The sequence below is a fragment of the Pygocentrus nattereri genome, chromosome 24, assembly GCF_015220715.1.
Source record: "Pygocentrus nattereri isolate fPygNat1 chromosome 24, fPygNat1.pri, whole genome shotgun sequence".
NCBI classification, from domain to species: domain Eukaryota; kingdom Metazoa; phylum Chordata; class Actinopteri; order Characiformes; family Serrasalmidae; genus Pygocentrus; species Pygocentrus nattereri.
Window position 1 is genome coordinate 23097649 of NC_051234.1, and position 27878 is coordinate 23125526.

The 27878-nt window shown below is 40.0% G+C and overlaps 1 protein-coding gene across 5 annotated transcripts in view; it reads right to left on the bottom strand.

The window, feature by feature from the left end:
• Positions 1-27878, bottom strand: part of zbtb47b (zinc finger and BTB domain containing 47b) — a 49853-nt gene that overhangs the window by 10574 nt on the left and 11401 nt on the right. For 2 of the 5 annotated variants that reach the window (XM_037533823.1, XM_037533822.1), the window contains 6 exons: positions 22064-22334; positions 9259-10351; positions 8430-8683; positions 6306-6453; positions 3728-3843; positions 1626-1770 (listed from right to left, as the gene is read on the bottom strand). In XM_037533823.1, coding sequence (XP_037389720.1) covers positions 1626-1770; positions 3728-3843; positions 6306-6453; positions 8430-8683; positions 9259-10351; positions 22064-22075 — 1768 coding nt within the window. In that variant the 5' untranslated portion in view covers positions 22076-22334. The remainder of the gene's footprint in view (positions 1-1625; positions 1771-3727; positions 3844-6305; positions 6454-8429; positions 8684-9258; positions 10352-22063; positions 22335-27878) is intronic. The other 3 variants (XM_017717507.2, XM_037533825.1, XM_037533824.1) reach the window with 2 other exon arrangements.

Here is a 27878-nt window from a genome sequence, read left to right on the forward strand (position 1 = left end):
TAGTCAATCTAATATTTCTTATGCTGAGATTGTTGTTAGCTCAACATGAGAAATATTAGATTTCTTATGTTGAGCTTTGCCTTATTTTCAGACATTTTTTACTTTTATAGGATTATATTAAGCAAAATTATCTCACTATATTGGCAGATAATATTATTTTAGTAAATACACTTGAAACCAGAAAAATATGGGCAAAATGTATAGGAAAATGTATAAGAATAAAGTAGAAAATGTGCTTGTTTATCAGCACGAGTGTGCCTGTGCAGTAGCTTTGAGTCAGCTGCAGTAGTCTTTATGTGGACAAAACAGAGAAGGCTACATAAACATTTCCAGGCTAAAGTGATTCCGTTTTTTTTGCCTCAATGTGACATCATTTCAAATCCAACCCAACCTATTTTCTTATGTGGTCCTGGACTGGGTGTGCATGGGATTTGTGGCAATACAACATTAATAAGAACGATAAAGCTGGAATTCACAGTTTTTTAAAATTGTGTGTGCACCATCATTTTAACGTTAACACGGCCAAAGTGCTTAACCTGGAGTTCCATGAAGTGACAGGAAACAGTGGGAAAGCAGCACATCTGGCCCTTTTTGCCTCTATATCGCTCTAATAATGAGCGGCTGAGAGCTGGTCAGAGCTAATTATCTTCACAGCAATGGCTTATTCTGCTGGTTAGTTTAATGTTGTTTATATATGTGGATCATTTGTGTGACGTTATTGATTATGATGTGCACATGCGGGTCGTTTCAGGACCTCGCAGTTTCGCTCACATTTACGACAGATCTGAGTCACTTAACCCAGACCAGCATGACCCATCAAGTTAGAAAAATAGGATCTGTGGAAAAAAATCAGAACTGAGCAATGAGGTCTTGAGCGTGAACGTTGTCTAAGAAGCTTTGACCAAAATGTAAAACACAGACTCTACACCGCCCCCTAGTGGAATACAGAGTTCATGATTCTTCAGTGTGATAATGTGAAGCTGTGGAGGGAAGCTAATTTGCATATTACATATCATATATAAGCTCCCCGGACAAAGCCAGCAGTGGCAAAAATTCTTGTCACAATTGTCACCGCAAGACGAAACTGACAGACAGGGACCTCCGGTGTGTTTGTGAACAAAAATTCCCTGAGGAGTGTTCTTTCAAAATATAATTTATTACATATTCATGATCAATGGCCCACATTTATTAAAACTCTCAGAGTAAAAATGCTGATTTGGGCTGAGTTTTTATGCCTTTTTAGCACTGAATATGACTACATGGATTGATGTGCCTTGATCTCAGATAATTTTTGTTACTTTTACGTGCTTGATGAATACGGGCCAACTCATACCTAGCTTATATATTTATAGCATATTATCTTTACAGCAGAAATGAACAAAAAGCCAGCAGTCTGAGGGATTAAGATATCTGTGATCTCCTCACTGTCGTAGAGCCAGAAGTGCTGTATGAGCCCATTTTCCTGCTTTCCTTTCATTAACCTTGAAGAAGGCCATGCAAAATTCCTCAGCATAACAACAACTGGCTGAACTGCAAGGTTATACATAAAGCGTCATCTATCAGGCAGAACACATATGCAAGTAGACCACTGTTAGCAACAGCAGGCACCTCAGTGAAGCTCTTACCAGTGTGTGTCTTCATGTGCTCGTCGAAGTACTGCTTCATGTTGAAGTCCTTGCCGCACCACTGGCACATGAACTGCTTGTGGCCGATGTGGATGCTCATGTGGGAGCGAAGCTGGTACTTATACTGGAAGCGTTCACTGCAATTCTGCAAAGAGCAAAAGCAAACTCATAAATTAGACGTCCTGTAAACTCCAAACACAACACGTTCCAAGATTCCAAAGCGTTCTAATGACTAGAGAGCGATGTTCATGTTTCTCAAGCATCCAGAAAACCGTGGGCCAGTCTTTAATGCTAGTAGCAGGGGTGAACAAGTCAAGATAATCATTTTATTTACAGCGCTGTGACCACCCTTCATTTGTTTTATTTCCAGTCAAAACAACAAGCATGTGTTTATTTTTCAGCAGCAAAAAGTCTTAACAGAACTTCAAAACAGAAAATCAGCCTGAGAAACTAAATATATATATTTTTTGTATTTAGTGTCCACACTTTACCTTTATTACAGACTCCATTCATTTCAGGAAACTTACTTTCAAGTTTTCTAAGAAATCGGAAGGGATATTTTTCTGCACCTCCAAAGTTCAGTCTTAGCAGTTGATTGCATTTTGTGCTTCTCACCATCCAAGTAATCCCAAATTTAGACTCACCAGTGCATAAAAGCTGACTGCACATGATGTCCAGTTTTGGTGTTCTGGTACAAATGTTCTTTGTTGTCTGTCTCCTTTTTTCAGTGAGGGCTTCTTAACAGCTACACACCCTTTCAGACTCATAGCGTTGGACAGAATCATCTGTGGGTTTTTCAGATCTGTACTGGGACACTGGGTTTGCCCTTATGCTTACATACCAATTTCTGGTTAACCGACGCAACTGACGCATGTGTTTGGGCAGCTGCTGAGTCTCACTGAACTGGAACTGTCATGATCGGAGATAAAACCAGCTGTTGAAGCGGTGAGTAAAACCACAGCGCATAGCTTTTAGTGATTTTAGCTTAGTTAACCAAAAAAATCATGAACCTGCTTTGTGCTTCCTGTGTGGTTCCTGTTCCATCAATTTGATTTACAGAGTGGGAGGTGTAAATATTTATTAAATACTAAGCGCAACATAAAAAAAAAAACACTTTATTTGGATAGTCCACTTTAGATACTTTGTAGATATTTCATTTACTTTCAGGATACATTCAACTAAAGATCTACTGAACTGACCATAATTTTCTTTAACTCTAAACCCGGCTCTTATCTTAACACTAACCTTAACTTCAACTAATCACTCACCCTGGTCCTAGGCCTAATACTAACCCTGCCACTGCTTGGAATCAACTGAGTTTCATCAGATAGTTTGGTCACAATTTGAACATCTGTAGATAATCTATAGGGGACTATCGTGGACTAACCAAGTAAAGTGAGACCCTAAATTTGATTTACTAACACATAAACCTGTACTAAGTAACACTTACGTTATAACTGGCCTATCTTTAAACTTACATTGTTTTTTTTCCTCTGTATTTTTTTAAACTCCAGCTTTGGAAACTCCTGCTGTTATATTTCTCATTTTTAGATTTCTGGAAGCATATTTTACGATCATTACCTCAATATTGGGCATTTTTTATTTGCTTTGAGTAGTTTTTAACTAAACCTATCTTACTATATTCACAGACTTATTTTATATGGCTTTCCCTTATGCAGGAGGATTATCTTATACATAATCTTCTCACTAACATCTCCCAAAAAAATAATAATTTGTACTTAATGGCTGCTTGAGTGGAAATTAAATAAATGAGGTGTGGTCTTTCACACAGTACTGTACATAATTAGTTATACTGCGAATCTCTCAACATGTCAGAACCTTAGTTTTATTTGATGTGGTACTACAGTTATCTTACTTTTTGCTATATTTTATTTACTGAGGTTGCTGGGAGCTCCCAAATAAGAATTTCACTTGCTGTTTATCTGGTGCAAAATGTGACGTAGCAATAAAAATAAACATAACAGCACATAACGCACCACACGAAGACATTTAACCTCCATGACTTCTATCACATTCTACGTGGTATGATTCAGTAATTACATAGAAAACAGTGCTGAGCAGTATGTGCATATAAAACTCACCTCACACCTGAACGGTTTTTCTCCGGAGTGCTGCAGGGAGTGTACCTTCAGAGACATACTGCGCTTAAAGGACTTCCCACACGTCTCACAGGTGAATGGCATGTCCTTAGTGTGAGCTGAGGGCAAGGACACAGCTCTGGTCACTCAAGCATGTCTATTGTATATTCATGATAGTTTACTGACCATGGAAAATGCCTCAAAGATGCTTTTTAAAAATACCTAGAAAAGGTTATATAGACATATCCAGTCAAACTAAGTCATAAATAAGTAATATTTTATGTTTTTTATGCATTATTTCTTTCTTATACACTGCATTATGATAGATTGAACATTGTGAGGAGAACAAAAGCGCCTTGTGTCCCTCGCTGGACAATAGTTGAGGCTTATGAAGGAAGGAAGTACTTCTAGATAAAAGATTTCCTCCCGTCTGTCAGGGGAGATTAAACAACACAGGCTCTGTTTTTCTGCTGTGTCTGCTGCACACTGCTGAGACAAGGTCACCGCAGTTCTGTTCTCCCGGCTGGACACTTCGCTCTCAGACTGGACTCAGATCAGGCTTCAGCAGATGAAAGGAACTTACTGTAAAAGGCTCAGGTCTGGGGTGTACTATGTTACGTTAGGCTAGGTTGGGTTCCCTGACACTTGCTATTGTCTGTGTGAATGATGACGCTCTTTACTGCCACCTACCTGCCTACAGGTAACGTGATGCCAGGAGTTTTCCTTTGCTTTAAATGGAAAACTGCAATGGTTTTAAACCTAATCTCTATCTGTTGCATTCGTATTGTACTGTTGATCACCATGGATAAAAATTCTGACTGATTTCCTTGCATTATAAAAGAGCAGAAACCTCACCAACTCGACATTAGGCAGTTGCTGAATTTAACCAGTAAGTGATTACTCCAAACAAGTACAGCGCTGTGCAAGTGTCAGAGACCGCCCTTTCACTTCATGTCCATTTGAGCTAATTTCCAGTCATTTTTCAGCATCAGGAAAAAACTGAAAACATATTGAACAGAAGACTAAATATAATATCAAAAATTTCTGTATTTGGAGTGTCCACTCTTTGCCTTTATTATAACTTCTGTTCTTTTCAGCAGACTTGCTTTCAGTTTTTTCAATTAAATCTGAAGGGATACCTTTCCACACTTTAAAAGTTCAGCCTGAAAAGTTGTCTGTATTTTCTGCGTCTTACCATCCAAATCATCTTAATTACAAATTTAGGCTTCAGTACACAAAACTTTACTGCACAATCGCAGCTACCCAGTGCTTTAGTGCAAACATTATGCTTTTTTATTTATGACTTTTTATTTATTTTTGACTTATTGTCAGCTACACATCAGACACATAGTCTTGAGTTCTCTTCTCATCGTGGATGGAATGACTATCACTTGTGGATTTTTTCAGCACTGAAGCAAGAATGGAGCTTAATTTTCTCTAAAAACTTTATGGTCTGTTTATACTGATTGTGACAGTTTTGATGGCCTTGTATAGGTGCCAGGTGTAACACTCTGTCTTGCATTGCTTTGTCTTTTCTTGTTTATGTCTCTGTCTTCCTTATCTTCCCTTATGTGTACCATTCCATGTCCTTTTGTTTACGTAGGCCGTGTGCTTTAGTTGTTGTTCTGGTCTTTGTCTCCTACCCGGTCCTGCCTCCTTCTCATTTGTCTCACCTGTTTGTAGTCTGTAGCCTCGCCTTCTCATTTGTCCCAGGTGTTTCTGGTTTATTCCATGTGTATTTATACCCCTGGTTGTGTGCTTTGTGTTTACTTGTTGTTTTGTTCTCTCAGGCCCTGTTTTGTTTATCTATCGTTTGTGGATATCTTTGTGTCGTGGACTTGCACTTGCATTCTGCCTCTTTGTCTCTTCCAACGTTACACTAGGAGTCTTTTATATGGAGTTTTTTATATTAGCCAACATTGAAGGAACATTTTCATGGATCATTTTTTAAAATAACTGCTGAAAAATAAACAACTTGTACTTATTGGCTGAATGAGTAAGACTGGAAAGGTGGTCTCTGACTTCTGCTCAGCTTAGTATATTTGTAAATGAAGTTGTAAACCTGTATAATCAGAGATGGAATCAGTCTTCCAGAGGGAATAATTTGAGGCAGTTTGTTACCAGCGTGGTGGTGTGGGCAGAGTTTATACAGGCTCCTGCTTTGCAATTCAGAAAACCTTTGGAAAAGTGAAAATAGGGCTGAAGTGAATTTTTACTTTGATACTCATGTTAGAAAGCTGAAAACCTCATAAGAAAAGCTTTAGTAAGAATTTTTCTCATGTCTGCTCTTGTCCTGACACATGCACTGCTATATTATAACAGCTGTAGTTATAGAAACATGCGTTTCAAAACTTATTTATTCATGGAATTCACTAACTGCCTACTGGCTTTTATTATACGTATTTTTTTTTATTTAAAGGGTTTACAGGTTTTTTAGAGAAACGTGTTGAAACTATATCCTGTGGCAACTGACGGTAAGACGCCGATGCAGATGATAGAGATTAGGTTAAAAAATACTCGAGTATTCCTTGAATAGGTTTACAGAGAGCCCACGTTTTCCCAGTACAAGCTCAGTACTCACCAACCATGTGTTTCCTGACATGCGCCATAGTGTAGAACTTCTTTTCACAGATCTCACAGGAGAACTTCTTCTCAGCATAGCCGTGGACGATCTTGTTATGTTCGTGCAAGGACCACAGCTTCTTAAACGCCTTGCCGCACGTTACACACTGAAAGGGTCAGACAATTAGAGTTCTTAGTTTAGATATGTTTCCAGCATGAACCATCTTAATCTCATTGAATCTCATGAATCTTCTTAATCTCATTGTACTGTGTATAGTGACAATAAAGGCATTCTATTCTATTCTATTCTATTCAAACTGTGGAAATAATGGGGTTTAAAACAGCATTACAAAGGGCATCTTGACTGCAGTGGAAAGTAATCAGCCAATAAGAAATACATTGTAAATGAATTCACCACTGTGTATGCCAAATAAAAAAAGATGAACATTCAAAGGATACAATTTCCTAAATAGCACCAAAGACGCTCTGGGATGTGCTAATGTAGGGGCCGCTGTTTGCAGCCTAAGCATTTCAGTGGGGGAAATGACTCGGCAGTCCTGTTTAATGGCAGGATCCAGCTGTTCCCTGCAGCCCAGCACTGCACATGCATACAGAACACACTCACACACACTCACACATACAGGCCTGCATGTCATTCCTCCATACAGAGTGAGAGATGGTGGTGTGTACTGAGCAGAAAACAAATAATAAACCAGAAATGGTCCCTTATATAAGCTTTGTCATTGGCTTCCTCACTCTCAGAAGTACATCATTTACATATTAGTTTACTAGCAAATACTGAATAATTTGTGGTAGTTATTAAATAGTAAGTCTTAAAGAGGAACTCCACCCATCTTTCAAAATTTCTGCATAATGAAATGGGTAAAATGTAAATAAAGTCATTTAGATGGTTTGATGTTAAATGCCCTGTTAGGTTCAGACTTACTGAGTAAGAATGGTGCTGGTGGCAGGAATTGTCTGAAGAGTTTAATGCCTTTAAAAGCAACTTCACAGAATGTTATTAAGTGAAATGGTTATAAATACACTGCTTGATGCATGAGACATTTTTAAAAATCTATTCATGGTGAAGAGGTACAGGCAGGGCGTTGTAAGAGTCCCAACTATTTTTCAGATTTACTACTATTTTACCATCAACAGCATTACATATAAAATGTCACAAGACACATGTAGGTTTATTGGTAGTTTTGGATAGTAAATAAGATGGCTATATTTGAGTTGTAGACATGGTGATGCCTGGTTCCTATAACGTGTGCAAAGTCCGTGAAATGTTTCACTGAATAATAAATTTTAAAAGTAATAAATGAAGAATGAGCCTGAAGTTTAAGAAGTTAAAAGTCAAAATGTCAACAAAATATAGCTATATAGCTTTATTTACTACCCATACTATTTACTGTCTTCTGAGTTTTTATATGTATATGTATATTTTGTATGTACGCTTTATATGTTTTTTTGGGAGCTATTTTGCCATTCAACACCCTGCAAACCTTCTTAAACTCCTTTAAAAGTCTTTTTTAGTTTCTTTGAGGATTTTTAGTCTTAAAATGTCCTGCCTGCACCTCTCTGCCGTGAATGGATTAAAAAAAGTGTTTTGGGCCAAAAGCTTCTCAAAAATGTCTTAGGCATCAGGTAGATGAAGAGTATTCATAACCATGTAGGTAGTTTTAAGATGCATTAAACTCCTCGGATGTCTGGGTTCTTTCACCACTACTGTGATTGATTCTGATCAAGGTTCTCTGAAATACTCAAGATTATGATAATAGCCACTACAAGAAATTGAAAAGTAAAGCAGATATAACAGTTCTACACCGTTATGCTAGCCACTGCTTTACATTCTTTATATTTATATACTGTTACATATTTCCTCCGCTGAAAAGCAACGACAAATAGAAGTAGAGAAAAGTCTTTCTCCCTCAGAAGGCTGTCCCTGATTGGTCAGAAGCTAAGTGCACAAACTTACCCTGCCATGGAGTAGGCTAGGCGTGCAGCATAAGCCCAGTAAAAAATGATCCAGCATTGTGAGACGGCAAATCCAGGGTCAGAGTGAAGTTTAGCTCGCTAAGCAAGAAGTCCTGCTTTTTGTGACAGGCCCCTGATAATGTGCATGATGTGGGTTTTCATTTACCTGTATGCTCTTCTCACAGTTGGTCTGGTGGTGAAGCAGCAGCTCGCTCTCCAGCAGGAAGCGCTTGCCACACTTGTTGCAGATTTGCATGCGATTGTGGGTGACGTTCATGTGTTTCTCCAGGTACCAGCGGTTGTTGAAGACACGTGGACATTTCTTACAGGGGAAGTGCTGCTTCTCCTCCAGCTTCACCTTTTGACCTGCTCCCTCCTGCTCCTTCTTCCCCCGCCGGCCTTCATGGCCTGAGTGTAGGGCTTTAATGATTAGTCGGCACAGTCAATTAGTTATCAATAATATCAATGATTATATCATAGCTGCTCTCCGGATTAATCACAAAAATTTTTAACCAACATTCAAGTAACGTATTACTTTGGATGTTGACTTTTTCAGTAAAGATTCAAACTCAAAGTCTGTCTCTGAATATAACTGGAGCCTATGAGCTTAGCTATATAAGCAATTTACACGAGTAGTCTAGCTATATACCCAGCTTAGTCTAACAAGCCTGCACATCATATGGTTCAGTGAGCCCACATAAAGCCTGTTAACATCAACAAACATAAAAATATTATTGTTGCTATGCTATGTGATATGTGTTATAATACATGGCTGTTTGATGGTGTAAGTATGAAGACTGGGTAAGTCGACCTGGCTATTAAGTCCAGTGGAATATATGTTCGATGTAACACTGCAAACATACACTGACAAGTAAGGTACATGTAAATTGGTAAGGAAAATTCAGTGTTGCTTACTACGCCTCCTTTTATACTTGCTTACTTTATATCAAATCATTAGTTACAGTTGCAGAAATACTCATTAGTTGCAGTCCTACCTGGGGCCAGCGAGGCGCTGATCAAGCCCTGGCGTAGCGAAACAGCCGCGCTTGCTCTCGTTCCTCGGCGAGGTCTCTCAAAGATGGCTTGTCCCACCTCTGGAATACTGAGATCACTCTCCTCTTCCTCTTCTCCTTCTTCCTCTTCATCATCATCTTCCTCATCATCCCTCTCCTCCTCACTGCTGTTTGCCATCTCTTCCTCTCCTCTTCGCTCATATTCCTTCTCTTCAGGTCCAGCGTCATCGTCAGCCCCTGCATTGACCCGGCTGTCACGGCGACGGGGCAGCAATGAGGATATGTCCGCGGTGACAGCCTTGCCCTCTGACCCCTTGGAGACATTTAGGGTCTGATTGTTGAGGTTGACCTCCACGATAATTTGCTCCCTGTTAAAGGAGGCAGAGCTCTCTTGGGGGTCCACCTCCTCTTGGCTATCTCCTCCTTCCACTTTGCATAAGCCCCTCCCTCCAGCTCCTGGAGCACCTCCCCCTCCAGTATCGTCCTTTTTGTAGAAGTGTTTGGCCTGCTGGTTGCTTCCATCCACCAGCCGCACTGAAAACGGGCCACTCCCTTCTCGGGAGAAAATATTTCCCACCTCCACCTCCTGCTTGACCTCACGGTACAGCTGACCGCGACGTTCCTCTTGGCTGGCCATCGTCTCTGTGGAGCCCAGTGACTGGCTGCTGATGAGTTCACGGCAAGATGTAACCAGTTCACTCATCTGGAGCACAGATGCAGCTCGCAGGACGTCCCGCACGGTCCGGCCCGTCACCAGCAGCTTGGAGGTGTAGATGAAGTTGAGGATCTGCTGCAGACCTTGGCTGGTCAATGCCTCCAGCGTCAGGTCCACACGCCGCAGTTCTCTGCCCCGGGTGAAGAGCGCCTGGAAGAAGGGACTGTGGGCAGCCAGCACCCCTTTATGGGCAGGGAAGGTGCTATGCTGGCGCACCAGAACGAGGTCAACGTCGCACAGGTCCGGCTGGAAGAGACGCTGCTCGTTCAGCCTGTCCATCAAACGGGTGAAGTGCAGTGCCACATCTTCCACCAGAGAGAACTCAGCCAAGGGGTAGTCAGCAGTTTTCTCCACTATGAGCTGAAGTAGATTGATAGTAGGTTAAGAGGAGAGGAAAGAAAGATAAAGATTCATTAAGGTCAATATCTATAAAAACATCCAACATCAGAGACCATGCTTCATTTATTTCATTTCCTTTCAAAACTTCAAAGCTTCAAGTACAAGTACAAGTTATTCATTTTCAGGCGAGATTTCTGAGAAGATTAGATGAGATAATAAACTTGCCTAAGTTAAAAAATACAGAGGACAGGATTCCTAAGAACCGTGCCAAGACCTGGTAGACCAAATAAACTGCAGCCTTCACATAAAAAGCAATTAAAGCTTTCCTCTTTGAGAGAGAGAGAAAAACCAAAATCTTGCTTCATATTTAAAATTTCCACAGGTGTCTCTGTCCATCCTTCCACTGTGAAAAGACAACTCAATACTATGAGTCTGAAAAGATGTGAAGCTGATAAGCGGCCCTTACTGAGAAAAGCAAATGGACAAAAATAAGAACATTTGCAAAACAAAAAGAAGCGCATATTCTCTGAACAATGGACTAACCACCCCTCCAGTCCAGACCTCAACATTACTGAATGTGTTTGGGATTACTTAAGAAGCAGAAAACACAACCAACTTCTAAGACTGAGCTTTAAACTGGATAATTGTGGGGAAAATATCGCTGTTGATTTTTCTTGAAAAACTGACAGCAATTCTCCTGGAAAGAATGAACGCTGTAAAAAAGACAAGAGGTGGACACATATACTAATAATTAAAAATAATTAAATATGTTTCTGTTTCTTCCCTTATGTTGAAAAATACACTATATTGCCAATTGTATTCAGTCACCCATCCAAATTGTTGAATTCAGGTGTTCCAATCACATCTATGACCACAGGTATTTAAAACCAAGCACATTGGCCTGCAGACTGCTTATACAAACATTTGTGAAAGACTGGGTCACTCTCAGGAGCTCAGTGAATTCCAGCATGGTACCCTGATAGGATGCCACCTGCACAACAAGTCCAGACGAGAAATTTCCTCGCTACTAAATATTCCACAGCCAACTGTCAGGGGTATTATAACAAAGTGGAAGCAATTGGAAATGACAGTAACTCAGCCATGAAATAGTAGGCCACGTAAAATGATAGAGCAGATGCTGAGGAGCATAGTGTACAGAGGTCGCCAACTTTCTACAGAGTCAATCGCTACAGATGTCCAGACTTAGTGTGGCCTTCAGATTAACTCAAGGACAGCATAGAGAGCTTCTTGGAATGGGTTTCCATGACAGAGCAGCTGCATCCAAGCCTTACATCACCAAGTGCAATGCAAAGCATCGAATGCAGTGGTGTAAAGTGCCTCCACTGGACTCTAGAGCAGTGGAGATGTGTTCTCTGGAGGGACGAATCACACTTCTCCATCTGGCAATCCAATGGACAAGTCTGGGTTTGGCAGTTGCCAGGAGAATGGTACTTGTCTGACTGCATTGTGCCAAGGGTAATGTTTGGTGGAGGGGGGATTATGGTGTGGGGTTGTTTTTCACGAGTTGGGCTCGGCCCCTTAGTTCCAGTGAAACAAACTCTTAATACTTTAGCAGACCAAGAGATTTTGGACAATTTCATGCTCCCAACTTTGTGGGAACAGTTTGGGGACGGCCCCTTCCTGTTCCAACATGAATGTGCACCAGTGCACAAATTAAGGTCCATAAAGACATGGATGAGCGAGTTTGGTGTGGAAGAACTTGACTGGCCTGCAAAGAGTCCAACCTTAAATTAGAGTGAAGACTGCGAGCCAGACCTTCTCATCCAACATCAGTATCTACATGTCCCATATAATTGTAATACACAGGGAAAGATACAGAAATAACAATGACAATAACAATGCAGGGCATAAGAAATGCTACTGGCAAGTCAACATTAGCACAGTGTGTCAGGAAGCAATCTAGCAAGCTAGAGTAATAAAATGAAGTGCTAGGGGAAAGAAAGTGTTAGAATAGCAGGGTGTTCTAATGTTTTTAATCCACAAATTACAATGCAACAAAAAACGTGTTCTAGAAAAGAGTGAAGCAAGAACATTGAAGATTCCAACTTATTGTGTATGATTAGTGAACTGCCTCACACAAGCCTGCACACATCCACTCACACCCTTGTTATAAGAGTATGACAGCACTTCTCTGTATCATCAGTACTTCTCGAAAAACCGCATGTATACTACTGTTGAAAAGTTTGGAATTTTAAAAAAATTTTTTATTGGAATTTTGTTATTCTGTTCATTCTCGACGCTATACAGCTTTCTCAGTTAATTATGGAATCATTATCACTGAAAACGTATTCATTTACTACAAATTGTTTGAAACCTATGGAATACTATTGTCATATTAGAATCACGTTATCAGCAACAAAACTGGATTTCTATGAATGAAAACAGTGATTCTAAACTGTTGAACAGTGTATCATAAAATGACAGATTAAAAACAATTATAGAGAGCCTGTAAACAACAACAACAACAACAACAAAAACAGGTGTATTATAACTACATAACAACACAACACTGACTGGATGGGAGCCACTTATGCTATTATCTTATTTTTATTTATTTATTTGACCAGCTCCTTCTTCAATAGTTTGTTTTTGCAAATTTAAACTCTACTGGTACATTTTTCCTTTATCCATTATTCTTGTCACAACCCTGAGAAAAAGAAACATCGCACACTTTGTCTGAATATCACATCTCGTGAAATTGTCTTCAAGCATCGTGATAATACGTTTATCTCATATCACCCACCTTTACCATGTTATGAACCTGATATTATGCTACTGTCTTATTACAGATAAAAGTCCAGCAGTCACAGAGGCAGCTAAGAAGCATGCAGGCCGCGTGCCGCCCCTTTAGAGCTTATCCTAGCACAGGAAGGACAAGGTTTCGATCTGGAAGGCATGTCTTTCAGAACGCCAAAAGAAGACAGAGAGAGCAGAGCGAGAGAGGGAGGGAGAGCGGGCGAGAGTGTTTAAGGGATCCATTGATATTCAGAGCCACGCTTCAGCCATTAGCTTCCTCCTCCACCTCTCCGTCCTGTCTCTGAGGAGTCATCGTTATGCAGAAGACAAAACGCAGGCCAATAAACAATTAGGAAGAGCAGAGAGAGTAAATAGCAGACGCTCCAAACAATTATACACATTCATTAAGCAGACTTTTATAGCGAGTCACAGTCAGTGACTGGAATTATGGCAAAATCCTCTTCATAATGTCAGTCACTGCCTTTAGGGCGTCCTTAGTTTTCACTGAGTAGGAGACTCTGGAATGTTTCTGTCCCATGAGGATTTCAGTGATGAGCACAAAAAACCTGAACTAACAAAGTTGTAATATATATTGTAATAAAGCTTAAAAGGGTTATTATTGTTTTTAGATTAAATATGACATTGATATGACCCCAAACTGTCTACAAAAAGGTGTAAATTTATTATAAATATTATTATTAGGCTCCGTTTCATAGTAAAAGAGGCTGATAACATTAGTGCCAAGCTAGCGGTGGTGCACATCCACTTCAAACACAGGACTGAATGTTGCATTTGCCTGAAGCTCCTAACTCGTAATTTCTACCTCCAACTAGGAAAAATTTAAGAAAATGTGCCCCTTCAGCTGGGAATTCCTACTCTGAAAGTTGGAATAATTTTTTACAACTCCAAGCTTAGCATATGATGTCAAATCTTCATGGCTGCACATAAAAGCAATAAAAAACTGCTTTGCCTTAAAGACACAATAGTTGATTATAGTTGACTATAATAGTGACCATTACATTCATTGTTGTTAGAAGGTAACTTCATGAACATTAAAGGTTAAAGTTATCACTGACTTCAGCTGGCTAGGTTGTTGCTATCAATATTCGCTTTTATGGAGACGTCCATGTTTTTCCCACTTTGTTGGAAGTTGAAAATGACGCAATTCTGAGGTCTGATCTCCCACTTCTAAAGCTATTTGAATACAGCCTATAATACTTTTCTTAAACACACATTTAAAGTATCTGAAACTCGCAACGTATATAACGTTCTTTATTTTGCATGCTGCAGTTTTACTGTGAATCTTTCAGTAAAACCTACCTTAGCCTATTAGCTGTCTGCCCGACTGTTCAGCTTGGCTAATGAAACAAAACCTTTACTTCATATACATATAATCTGTAACTACAAACATGCAGGTATTAGTGAGATCCTGCTGGTGTGGGTTTCTTCTCTTTTAGTGATGCAAGCAAAAGTGACTAAACTTTCTCCCTTGTGGAGAATGTTCAGACTGCTGAACATGGTTTCATAATGACTTGCATGCTGTTTATCAGATGGGAGGCAAATCCAGCCAAAAATGAATGAAAATGAAAATAAAATGTAAATGCAAACCTCTTTTTGCCATTTATTTTTCCAAACATCTGCGCAAATATCCTACCAAAATTGAAAATGAAATGAAATGCCTTCATTTGCCATTTCATTTACCACTTGAGCACGAGCCGTTTGTAACAAAAATAATTGATAACGCCTATTCGTCATTTCATTTTAGTCGTTATTCTGCTTTTTCACTGCTAAATCTAAAATGAAAAAGCTAACAGACAAAAGAAAACACAACTTCACTTTGGCTTTGGCTTTTCTTCACGAAACGCAGAATACGTGTCAAAACTAAAATCAAAATGCAAAGTTTACTTTCTTATTTCTTTTTCATAGCAATCGGCTGCAAATCTGACAAAATAAAAATAAAAATGCAAAATGAATAAATCAACAGCAAAGTGATTGTTCGTGATTCAGTTTTCTTTGTGGATGCGCTTTCACTGTTGGAATGAAAAGGCAAATGAAAATGAACATCAGCGCCACCTGCATGAGATTCACTTTTCATTTTCCAGTTTTCTTTTTCTAACTGACCAACATGCAAATATATGTTAATTAGCACTAGGCGGGGCTACGGGGTACATTTTAGGACATCCTTAGCCGTCTGCATCACAATCGCCATCATTCCTCAAGATTAAAGACTTCAAGTGTCCAGGAAAAATCTCAGATCTGGTGAAACTGAACATCAGACCAAATGCTGTCAGACCAAACGGCCTCAGAGAAAAGTTATCAGACCAAACACAAGCCTGGTCGAGCATAGACTGGTTCGTATGACTTAGAAAACTATGGTGTATCTCGATATAAATGCCAGTGTAACATTTTCATATTTGGTCACGTTTGGTCACCAGATATGAAACATGACGTGTTTTTTCCTCGGAGGGCTGGGGCTGTCCTAAAATGTACCCCGTAGCCTCGCCTAGTGCTAATTAACATATATTTGCATGTCGGTAAATTAGAAAAAGAAATAGAAACCTGGAAAATGAAAAGTGAATCTCCAGCAGGTGGCGCTGATGTTCGTTTTCATTTGCCTTTTCATTCTGACAGTTAAAGCGCGTCCACGAAGAAAACGGAATCACAAACAGTCACTTTGCTGTTGATTTATCCATTTTGCATTTTCATTTTAATTTAGTCAGATTTGCAGCCAATCGCTATGAAAAAGAAATAAGAAAGTAAACTTTGCATTTTGATTTTAGTTTTGACACGTATTCTGCGTTTCATGAAGAAAAGCCAAAGCCAAAGTTTGCGTTTTCTTTTGTCTGTTAGCTTTTTCATTTTAGATTTGGCTGTGAAAAAGCAGAATAAGGACTGAAATGAAATGACGAATAGGCGTTTTCAATTTATTTTTATTTTTGCCACAAACAGCTCGTGCTCATGTGAAAAATGAAATTGTAAATGGAGGCATTTCATTTTATTTTCAATTTTGGCAGGATATTTGCGCAGATGTTTGGAAAAAGAAATGGCAAAAAGAGGTTTGCATTTGCATTTACATTTTATTGTTTTCATTTTCATTTCCTTTTTGGCTGGATTTGCCTCCCATATTTATCATTCCAACTGCAAAGTAATAACTAAGGCAATTCATTAAGAGCATCGATTTTAATCTATAGGAAACTAAGACCAACTAAGTCGTATTTCATTTTAGACAATAATGCATGGGCAAGGCCAAGAAACCATTTGACATAATGACCAAGTTACAGGATATTTGCAGAGTTTCCAATAATCTGGGAAACTGATCTGAAAAACAGAGAGTACAGTAACAGAGTAAACTAACAAAAGAATGCTTGCTATGCTCAGGAGAGTCTGGGGCCATACTTGGCAAAGAGGAAGTGAGTACAAACACTTTTATAGCAAAGTGGTGATGAAGTTCAGGTGTGTCCAGTTAGTATTCGAGTAATGATGATCTTGAGAATGGTTGGTGACTGGAGGATGATAGTGAAGTGAGTATCCCATAATCTCCCAGGGAATTCTGTGAACTGGAGTCTGGGAGTGGAGCACTACAGAGCCAGAGGGAGAGGTGACGCTGCACCATCATATATACATCTTTGCCATTTCTGGCAGGTCCATTTCCAAGTTCAGGTGGAAGCTATGAAGGAATATTTCAACGGTGCTCACTTGTCAAAGTGACTTCACATCCACAGACATCAATAAAATTTCACCTCCAGCCACAAGTCCAATCAAGACTGTGTCTGCATTATTTATGACAGCAAGACTGTAAACAAGTGCACAGCAGTAACACACATGCCTGGCTGAGATGTTTCATTACAGGCTGAATCCCCCACCTGACTCCTTCACAACTCAACACAGCCTGCTTCATTCAGCCTAACAAGACATAAACCTGGGCAGCTGCTATAAAATATTCAGGTTTAAGAGCTTACAAAAGAGTTCAGAGGTCAAACTTAGCAAGTAGTTAGCATTAAGGCACAATCAATATATAATTTGCTGAAAAAATCAGTTGACATTAAATGGCCACTATCGTACAATTTTGCATATTTTGTGTATTTGTCCCCTGTGGTCCACTTACATTTGTGTAGTTTTATGCACCTAAAACCAAACATGAATTAAGATGAGATAATCCTTTATTAGGTCCACAACAGGGCAATTCACAACAGGAAATTCACCATTTTCCACCTTCTGTTGTTGTTGTTATTGTGCCTTTTATGCAACGTAAATGACTTCGCTTCTGATAGGCTGCCCTTTATTGTGCCACATTCAAAAAGCCAAAAAGCAGCCTAGACTGAGGTACTCCTTATAACTTTTATGTGACCAGGCTCAACAGGGAGATATATGTAAACATGTTGGTTTTCATGACATCACAAAAGCCAAAAAAAGAGAAAATGTTCTGTATTTGTAGGCTACCATATATCGACTGTATGGTCTAGTGAGTAGCTCTAGTGAGTATAAATTTTATATAGGAATCCACATTCAGGAATGTGGCACTACAAACTAAACAATAACCAAACATACCACAATAATATTATTAAGAAATGTTGTTGTTCTTCTTCTTATTCTTCTTCTTCTTCTTATTATTATTATTATTATAAGAAAATTGACAGTTCAAAGTGGGCATTAATATCAGTTAAAAAAGTACCATTATATTAAAACTATTATTTTTAACCATATAAAAATACATAGTTACATATTATCAGTTCTCAGAATTTTTAGCCAGAATTTTTAGCCAGAATTCGACTTAATTTTTTCACATTTTCTGCCTAACTATATCTTTAAGTTTTCTAGAGAAACTTAAAGATTTAAAGAGTTGTTTGCAATGGTGGTCATAGGAACCAGACGTCTGAAGCATTTAATGTCTATAAAAAACTCCCTCAAAGACAGCTTACATGATTATGAATATGCTGCCTGAATCCTAAAACATTTTACGATAGTTTTATGATAATTCTGAAAGATTTATTAAGAAATAGATTTTTGGCCTAAAACATATTTTTTGGTGGGGAAATACATGCAGGCCATTGTAAGGCTCACTGGATATCTGCTCACTGGATATTTTCTCTGTTTCATGATCATTCTGATCATTCTCTGTAAACCCTAGCGATGGTTGTGCGTGAAAATCCCAGTAGATCAGCAGTTTCTGAAATACTCAGACCAGCCCATCTGGCACCAACAACCACGCCACGTTCAAAGTCACTTAAATCACTTTTCTTCCCCATTCTGATGCTCGGTCTGCACTTCAGCAAGTTGTCTTGACCACCTCTACATGCCTAAATGCATTGAGTTGTGGCCATGTGATTGGCTGATTAGCTATTTGTGTTAACAAGCAATTGAACATTGTACCTAATAAAGTAGCCAATGAGTGTACATATGACAAGTGTAAACAAGTGAAGGTTCACTGGTCATTTTGGATAGTGATTAAAATAATTATATTTGTAGACATCACCCTTTGTTATATCCACCACTGTAAAGAAATCTGAGATATTACAATGCACCATTTCATATCAAACCACTCTAATTCCCTTTGTCTATATCTTAAAGAATTTATTATGCAGAACTTTGGAGGAATTCTCCTTTAAAAGCAGTTTTAAATTGGTGATAAAATTATTTTATCAACCAGGCGCAAGCAAGTACATTATGATCACAGTAAAAGTAACATTTGTTAAAAAACTGTCCATCTTCAGCAGCACAGTGACACATTACTATACCAGCAGTTGCTCAAAGGCGATGAGCTCAAACATATTGTATTGCGAGGCTGCACTAGCTGTCTTCCCTCTAAGAGCGGTGCATCAGGGCTGCTCGCCAGGCAGGCTGGTATGCAGTTGGCTGAATCTGTGAAGCTCCATGCCAAATGGCCGGCCAGTTAAACAGAAGAAGGGAACGAGATCTGTGTTCGTTGAATGACTTTCACTTGTGTGAAAGTGTCCACTCTCATGGACTGCAAAACTGGCCCGTAAGCTGTCTGAATTTACTGCTCCATAAAGGTTGCATTTCCTCAATTAAAGGCACCGCTGCTGAGGACGTGCTTCCAGAGGGATCTATTATAAAGCCCAAGCCCCTTGTGTCCATTCCAGCAGAGTTATGTGGTCTAGACAACGGCACAAAACCACTGAACCATCTCTCTTGGAATCCGAAACTGCGTTTCTGACCTCAGCCAAGGAGCACATATGGGGTTTTACTTGTGTTAAGGCATCACTGAGGAATTTAAGGAAGTTTTTAAGGAAAAGACAAAGCCTCCACACAACTGATCCTTTGTCAATCATTTGTGTGACATTAACCTTTGAAATACTGATACTGCAGGAGGCGGCAATATGCAAAAGAGCCCTCTAACCAACCAGTGGTCTTACTATGTGCTGGGGGCATCCCGACCAGTCAGAGTACCTGATGTTTTGATGAATTAAAATCTAAATGGAATTCAACTGCTTTTAGATGGTGATGTTTTCAAGAAGGTTCTTCTTCACTTTATTGTTAGGATATTCAATGAGGGGATGCTGGCACGGCAAGTAATATGAACAGACAGACAGAGGGATGGACAGATGAACAAACAGGCAAATGTACAGAGAGATAGACAAATGAAAAAAATAATGCACAGATGGACAGACTGACAAATGAACAGATGAATGACAAAAAGCCAGCAGCTAGCTTGATAGTTCATTAATGCTTGCTAGATTAGCTTTTGCTTGGTTGTTAGCTTTTTCAGTACGTGTTCCTGACTCGAACACAGTGAGACCGTGAGGGAGTTCTGTTTAAGCTGTGCGGGCAGAACAACCCATATTAGCCATGTGATAGGAGAGGACACAGTTCACATAAGCATTGTCCAGTTTACATGGAAAGAGGAGAATTTTGGTGAAATACATTGGCCATTTATTGGACACTTGAAAGTTATTCATATACATACAAAACATATATATACAAAACCTACATAACTGGCTGCTATCTACTAAACACATAAACACTTCTGCCACTTGCTTGCCTAGTTTTAGAGAATACTGCTGTGTAAAACTCCACCAGAAGCTAGTAAATGTCAAAATAGTCCACAACATCACCACAAATGCCTTTTCAAGACACAAAGTAACCCAGGGATTCAAAGCAGGGGTGGCATTACAGAACCTGAATCGTATTAGCAGGTGATCTTGCATAATATCTACTCAAATGTTGGCTACCATGTGATCTACAAATAGAGCATCATTTTTCAACCTATGTCACTTTTTCAGTTCATGGAATATGACATATGATAGCAGCCATCTCTCTCCCTCCAGAACTGAAGCTAGATCGGAGTGCGTTTAAGGTCTGGCTACTTACTGAGCAGTAGCCACAGTTCTCTTTTACTGCCAAAATAGTTTATATTAATATGAATTATGGGCTTGTACAACCACTGATTTGTTTGCGGAAAACACATCCCTGTCTTATCCCTGCCTCAGCTGCTAGACTAAAAAGTATTTTAAAAAATCTTATTTCTAAAAAGTGATGAGTGACAAATTTTCTGAGGGGGAAAAGCAAGAAATATAAATCTTTTACAGGACTATTATAATTTATCCCCATACATGCTGCTCAGAGCAACGTTAGCGTCAATATCAGTCAGCAGCTCCTCTGGCAGCAGTGTCTTTCTCCCTCTCCTCACACCATGTGCACACAGAGAGGAGTGAGTTACTATGGTTATGGGGAACAGGAACAATGATTAAGAAACAAAGTTAATTAGTACCAAATTTTATCATTTGGTCTTAGTTTATTACAGTACAACGGTTATCATGGTCAAAATACATGAAACTGGAACTGTCCCCATTTTTTGTTTTATAGATGAAAACACTGTTTATTTTAATGCAGCACTTTAATGGGTGGGTTGATGGGGGGTGCTGGAGCCTATCCCAGTTGTCATTAGGCAGAAGGCAGGATACACCCTGGACAGGTCGCCTGCCCATCGCAGGGCAGACAGACAGACAAACACAATCACACACACACTCACACCTAGGGGCAATTTAGCATGTCCAATCGGCCTGACTGCATGTCTTTAGACTGTGGGAGGAAACCCACATAGACACGGGAAGAACATGCAAACTCCACACAGAAAGGACCCTGGTCACCCGGCCAGGGAATTGAACCCAGGCCCTTCTTGCTGTGAGGCAATAGCGCTACCCACCATGCCACCACTGTAATAATAATATATATAAGCTTAGGAAATTATTAGAATATCCACTGTTTTATTAAAGCTGGAGCAATTTCACAGCTCTCAGAAAAGTTTGCAGTGCTTCATGGCAGTTCTCAGCTCTGGTCCTAACTGTAAATAGGCCAGTTTGAGAATTCTATACATAGTTAGCATCAATATCTGGCAAAGTCTAATTTATTTTTTAAGAATATTTTCATTATTTTATTGTATAAATTGTACATGTAGAACCATCTACACAGTACTACTGTTTAGAAAATAATATTACGAACACAGTTTCTTCAACTTTTTAGATGTGCTTGTTTTAAATGCAATATCATGACAAAATGTTAGATAACTATGGTCATACATTTTATTTTTATATTGGCACATGCCTAATCCTGCAATACGATTATGCGCAATATACTCTCAATATTAACGCTGTGTCCACTTCATGCAGCTACACTTTTGTTGTTAAACCTACATGGCTGGTGTGGGTTTAGCTGGTCATACTGTGGGAGCTCTGACTGTCAGGCCAAGGGAATAGCATGTAGTCTTTGGTCACCCAGAGCCCAGTCGGTGTGTGGTCAAATTCATCCACTCACAAAGAGCCCTGTTAGCATGTGGCTAATGTGAAAACCTCTGACCGACCTTGAGCAGCCACAAAATCAATTAGCCAGTCACGTAACATAATTAGAAAGAAAGCAATGCTAGCCAGCCATACACGCTATTTTCACGCACTGTACTTTTCACACTAATTCAAATATATGATGTATACCTCTTTTTAAAATCTAAAAGAACTGACTGACCTTATTCTGCATGCAAGCCAATTAAGCTAGTTTTTGCCTTTCTAGTTATGACGATGCCCTCAAGGCCCCAGAGGAAAAAAAGAGCGGAAGTCATTGCAGCCAAGAGAAAGTGCTAACTCAGCAGCCCACTTCCCTTCCAGTGAGCTCCTGACAGGGACTCGGGGTTGGGTGACTTGAGTGACGCCCTCAAGAACCGGAGCGGGCACGGTGTCAGCTCACATCTCCCTCAGAGAGGACACAGGGCTGAGCGGCCTCAGCGACCAGTGCTGATCTGAACAGACACAAGAGAGGAAGAGAGAAAGAGCCTGACTCACTGTCTCTCCATCCGCTGCAGCACAGTTCAGAGGAGGACTAGGCTTAGAGGAAGGCTTATGGTGTTATTTGGTGTACTTGGCATGGCACTGATGTCGGAATCGTGCCAAACTCAAAAATACCACTTTAGACTTTATTTATGACTGAAAAACATACAGTGGTTGAACTCACAGAAATTACAAAGTGTATGTAGATAATAACCAATGGCTAGTCTAGAGTTATTAATGTAACATTGCTATAATATTTTAATTTTAATTTGAGGTGAGTGGGGCACAAACTAATGCGGGGCAAAATGAAACATGGATATATATGTAGCTAAACACTTTTAGTCACATTCTCGGACTCTAATAGCACTGTCATCTGTGAATTTTGATAGCAATCGGGCAGAAGATTCATCCTGATGACTGTTCTGGTAGCGTAAAAGTACCTTTTTTCACACCTGTATTATTTTCCCTTTTGGTGGTTGTGATATAGCACCGTTTTTTAAGCTTGTGAAAAACTCACTGTGAAAGCCAGCCAGTTTACAGCACAGCCACCACATGATGGGGTTAGTTTCAATGCAATGTCCCATTTGAAGCAGCCTGTTTTCACTTAAGGTGGAGCGGGAAAATTTGAACAAGAACCTGGCGAACGAAAAGCTGACTTTAGCTTGATAAAAAAATCAAACAATAAGAGACATTTTACTTGAAAACTGTTCTACTTATGTGAAAAAGTTTCCTGCTGGAGATGTGAGAAAAGCAGTTACAGCCGAGCTAAAGTTCAAAGTAAGCCTGCGATTTTGTTTATATTTTTAGTCTATACTAGTACATTAGCACACACTGAGAGATATTTACATCCCAGATGGTGAGAATCCCTCAATAAAATGGATGTGAAATGTTGTGGCTACCAAGGTGGTTTGATTTTTGTTAAAACTTGACAAAACGAGTCTTCTTTACATTTTTGGTTACTGACCAGTGATCTAAGGGTTAAACATAAGCATAAGATAAAGCTACAGCCTCACTTTCTGTCCGTCTCTTATTCAAAAATTCAGCATAATTAGATCATTAAGATGTAAACAAGGTCATTCAGAGTGGTTTGATGTGAAATGCTCCATTCTAGAGAAAGGTATTGAGTCAGAATGGTGATGTGATGGGAACCAAATGTCTGAATAGTTTAATGCCTCGCAAAGCTCCTTCACAGACAATTACAACACAAAATAGTTATGAATATGTTGAGACATTGTTTTGATAGTTTTGGGAAAGCTTTGGCCTAATAAATACTTTTTTTAAGATCATTTATCATCAACAGAATTACATATTTACATATAGAAAGTCAGAAGATGTGTGTAGGTTGTTTATAATATATATATATATATATATATATATATATATATATATATATATATATATATATATATATAATTATGTAGTTGATGCAATCATTCACACCCCTTCCCATGTATTACCTGAAAAATAAAAATGAGGAAATAAAAAAAAAACTAAAAAGGTTGAATTATGTCACTAAAAGTGTAATCATGGGTTATCATGATCTCTTATATTATACTGGCATAATTCCCTCATATAGCTGATTCACTCATTCACAATGACTCACGGATTCACTCATACAAAACAAATGAAAAACAAATGAAACAGCAAGCCTAAATAGAACCACATTTCTATTATACACAACAACAAAGAAAAAAACAAAAAAACTTTCACAGTGTGCACATCCCAGAAAAGTGGCAGGACTCCTTTTTACCTTTGGCTAAACTCACTGTGTGTCTGCCCAGTAGGTAAGAGGAGAAGCTGAGGTTGAACTATCAGTCTGCAGTAATGAAAAGCTCTCATGTTCATGGGAATCTAATCAGTCTAATGTTAAAGAAGATGTGGGACTAATCGCTGTCCTCCTGCCCTCTGCGCTCTTCCTCTTTCTCTGCTGACAGCCTGCCTGGCAGGACACAGCCACGACTGATGAAGCTGCCCAGCAGGACCTGGACACTGTGAAAGAGCTTCAAGTAGCTGTCGGGCAGTGGTACCTGATCAGGCATATAAAGACAACAAACAACGACCCAGTGTCCCAGCGCCAGAACTTTCTTTTCCAAAACAACACGCAGACTTTCCTCAGGCTTAGTGATCACATAACTGAAGACGGATTGTAGACTTGAGGAGAAATCATACACAGTCGTATGCAAAAGTTTGGGCGCCCCTGGTCAAATTACGCTTCTCTACAGAGAATAAACTCTAGACACATTTTAATGCACAGTTGTTGTTCATTTGTAATTAACATGCTAAATTGGCACATTTCCCAGTATGTTGAACTGCAGTCTGTAACTGTAGTTTAACATTTTGGAAAAACAGTCTGAGTGCTCATTGTGTGCTCAGACCACTAGAACACCAGTGAAAATGCTTCTATTTGCTTTCCTTTCTAATTCGATACAAGGTTTTTCATTTTCAGATTATATTGTTGGCATGATAATTTGCGGGAAAAGTATAGTCTGAAATTTGAACATGAATTTTAACTTTTTTTTATACTCTCTTTGCTTTAATGACAGCATGCACTCAAGCTGGCAAAGGACGCCACAAGTTTGTGCAAAAGCCTCTGATGAGTAGATCAGAAAGAGTGGTTTGGAAAGGAAAGGATAAACCCAAAAAAACTAAAAACCTGACCTTTTTGCATGATCTTAAGATGATCTTAAAACATAATCTTATATATATATATATATATATATATATACACACACACATATACACATAGTGGGGTCCAAAAATTTGATTAATGTATGATTAATGTAAATCAATTGAACCAGACTCCACCTCCAACCCCCCCCCCCCCCCCCCCCCCCAATTCATTTTGAGATTTACACGCAATGTAAAGTTTTTTCAAATGACGTCAAAAACTGAAAAATGGACATATGAGGTTTCCTTCCTTCCGATATATTACATCACAGGTTTTAGCAGTAAACTTCACAGTAAGTCAACAGTGATTGAGGCAGACAGTCAGTAGACTCCTCTGAGCCACTGTGGCTGCACTGATGATTTCCCTGAGGGTCAGAGGAGAGATACTGTAAGTGTGTGTGTCAGTCTCAGTGGGACTGAGAGAGTCAGACAGCCTCAGTCTCACACTGTGCTCTCCACTCTCCTCAGCAGGCCAGCTGCAGGGCTCTGCACTCTGCGCACCCGCTGCCCTCTGAGCTCTGAGCTCCCGCCAAGGTGAAGGAGCACCGCACAGAATGGAGCAGACAGAGAGAGAGAAAGAGAGAGAGAGAACCCCCCCCCAATCCAATCAGCACACACTTCCGTCCTGACCTTGAGCTAGACACTGCACACACAAACAAAGAGGACCCTCCAGGTGGAACACAAATTACACAGAAATGACTTACAGCCTCGCTGAGTGTGTGTTTACTGCAGTGAATCAACAAGCAATTTTGTTTATGTGAATACAAGTGTAAGGAAGACAGAGAGAGAGAGAGAGAGAGAGAGAGAGAGTGACAGAATGAGACAGACAGTGAAGGGGAGAGAGACAGAAAGCAGGAGAGAGAGAAGAAGAAGGGAGAGAGAGTATCAGACAGTGAGAGAGAAGTAGGAAGAAAAGAGACAGTGAGACAGAGAAATAGAGTGGAGGAGAGAAAAAGGTAAGGAGAGATAGAGAGGGAGAGTGAGATGAGACAGAGAGACAGAGAGAGAGAGAGAGAGAGAGAGAGAGAGAGAGAGAGAGAGAGACAGACTGTGACTAACAGGGAAGGAGAGAAAGCCAGAGAGACCGTGATGGTATGAGTTATAGGGAGAGAGAGAAGTGGGCGAGAGTATGAGAGACAGTGAGAGAGAAGAAAGGTGGAAAAGAGAGTATGAGAGAGAGTTTGAGAGAGATAGACAGTACCAGTATGAGACAGATGTACCAGTATGAGACAGATAGTGAGGGAGAGAAAGAGAGATAAGGAGAGGTAGGAGAGAGAAGTGAGAGAGAAGAGAGAATGAGGCAGAATGATATTTCAGACAGGGGGAGAGAGAAACAGAGACAGAGAGCGAGAAAGTGAGTGAAACAAAGAAAGTGAGAAAGAGAGAGAGAGAGAGAGAGAGAGAGAGAGAGAGAGAGAGAGAGAGAGAGAGAGAGAGAGAGAGGGATGTCATTTTAAGTGTCTATAAATCCTGAAAAGCAGCCTCATGCTGTTGTGAGCTCTCTGTGTGAGTTCCAGCAGTCGGCCATAAACACTGTGGACACAACAAGGAGACATAGTAGCGGAAAAACACGAATAGCCATGACTGGGGTCATAAATCTATGACCTTGCAACCATTTAACTTGATTACACTTCTTTAGGAAATGTAATCAAGGCTATGCATCCTGAAAACTCACATCTTAAAACTGATAGTTCCGGTACAGAGATCTGAGTAGCTGAGATGTTTAGCTTAAATACTACATCCATCCACTTGCAGGCACAGACCAAACAAAGGTGCAGTAGTCAAGCACTGCTCTCTGCTGCAAAGTCCTAGATATACACTGACATGCCAAAATTCATGGGACAGCAGTATGTAAATTGATAATAAAGTGGTGGTACCTCAGGGAATGGCTTGGGAAACCCCCCACCTATATAAGTTGTGAGGTGTTATCTTGCATGTGAGGCTGAAATCTGGACAGTGTGTTCATGGCAAGGCGACGTGAAGTTTGAATGAGACATGATAGTGAGGGCCAGATGGATGGGACATTCTGTTTCTGAAGTTGCGTGGGCATTTAACACTCCTTGATCCACCATGGCATCTGCGTACCAGGAATACGTCACAGAAGGCACTACCCCCCACAGTGGATGGCGCAGTGGCCGCCCACAGGTACTTAATGAGTGTGACCAGCGACGTCTGGCTAGAATTGTCTGTCTGATCAGATAAGAGACTCTAGCAGAAATCACATCTATATTCAAAGCAGGAGACCCCACATGCATATCCCACTGGTCAGTGCGGCATTCTTTAGTTTCCATGGGATGTGGGAGCAGAAGACCCACCAGAGTGCCTCTGCTAACAACATAACACCGGACACAGCGCCTCACCTGGGTTTGTGATGTTTCGAACAGATGGTAGGATTCGTGTGGGGCACAGACTTTCATGAAGCCATGGATCCCAGTTGTCAGCAAGGTACTGTGTAGAGTAATGGTAGTTCCATACTGGTGTGGTGTGTGTTTTCATTTCATGGGTTGGGCCCACTGATCCATATAAACACGTCATTGACCGGTGACCGCTAGGTTGCACTGCTTGGTCACCATTTACAGCCCTTCATGGAGTCCATGTACCCCCACACGAATGATTGCATATTCTAGCAGGATAATGCACTGTGAAATCAGGCCCAAGATGTCCAGAATTGGTTTGAGGAGCATTCTGGATGTGGTGGAGAGGTTCAGTTGCACCCAAGATCCTGCACCTACAACTACCACAGAGAACAGATGCTTCACCAGGCTAGAGGGGGTCCTATGCGATACTACTTCCTATCCCATGACTTTTGGCCTGTCAGTGTATCATTCACATATATCAGAGATTATAGA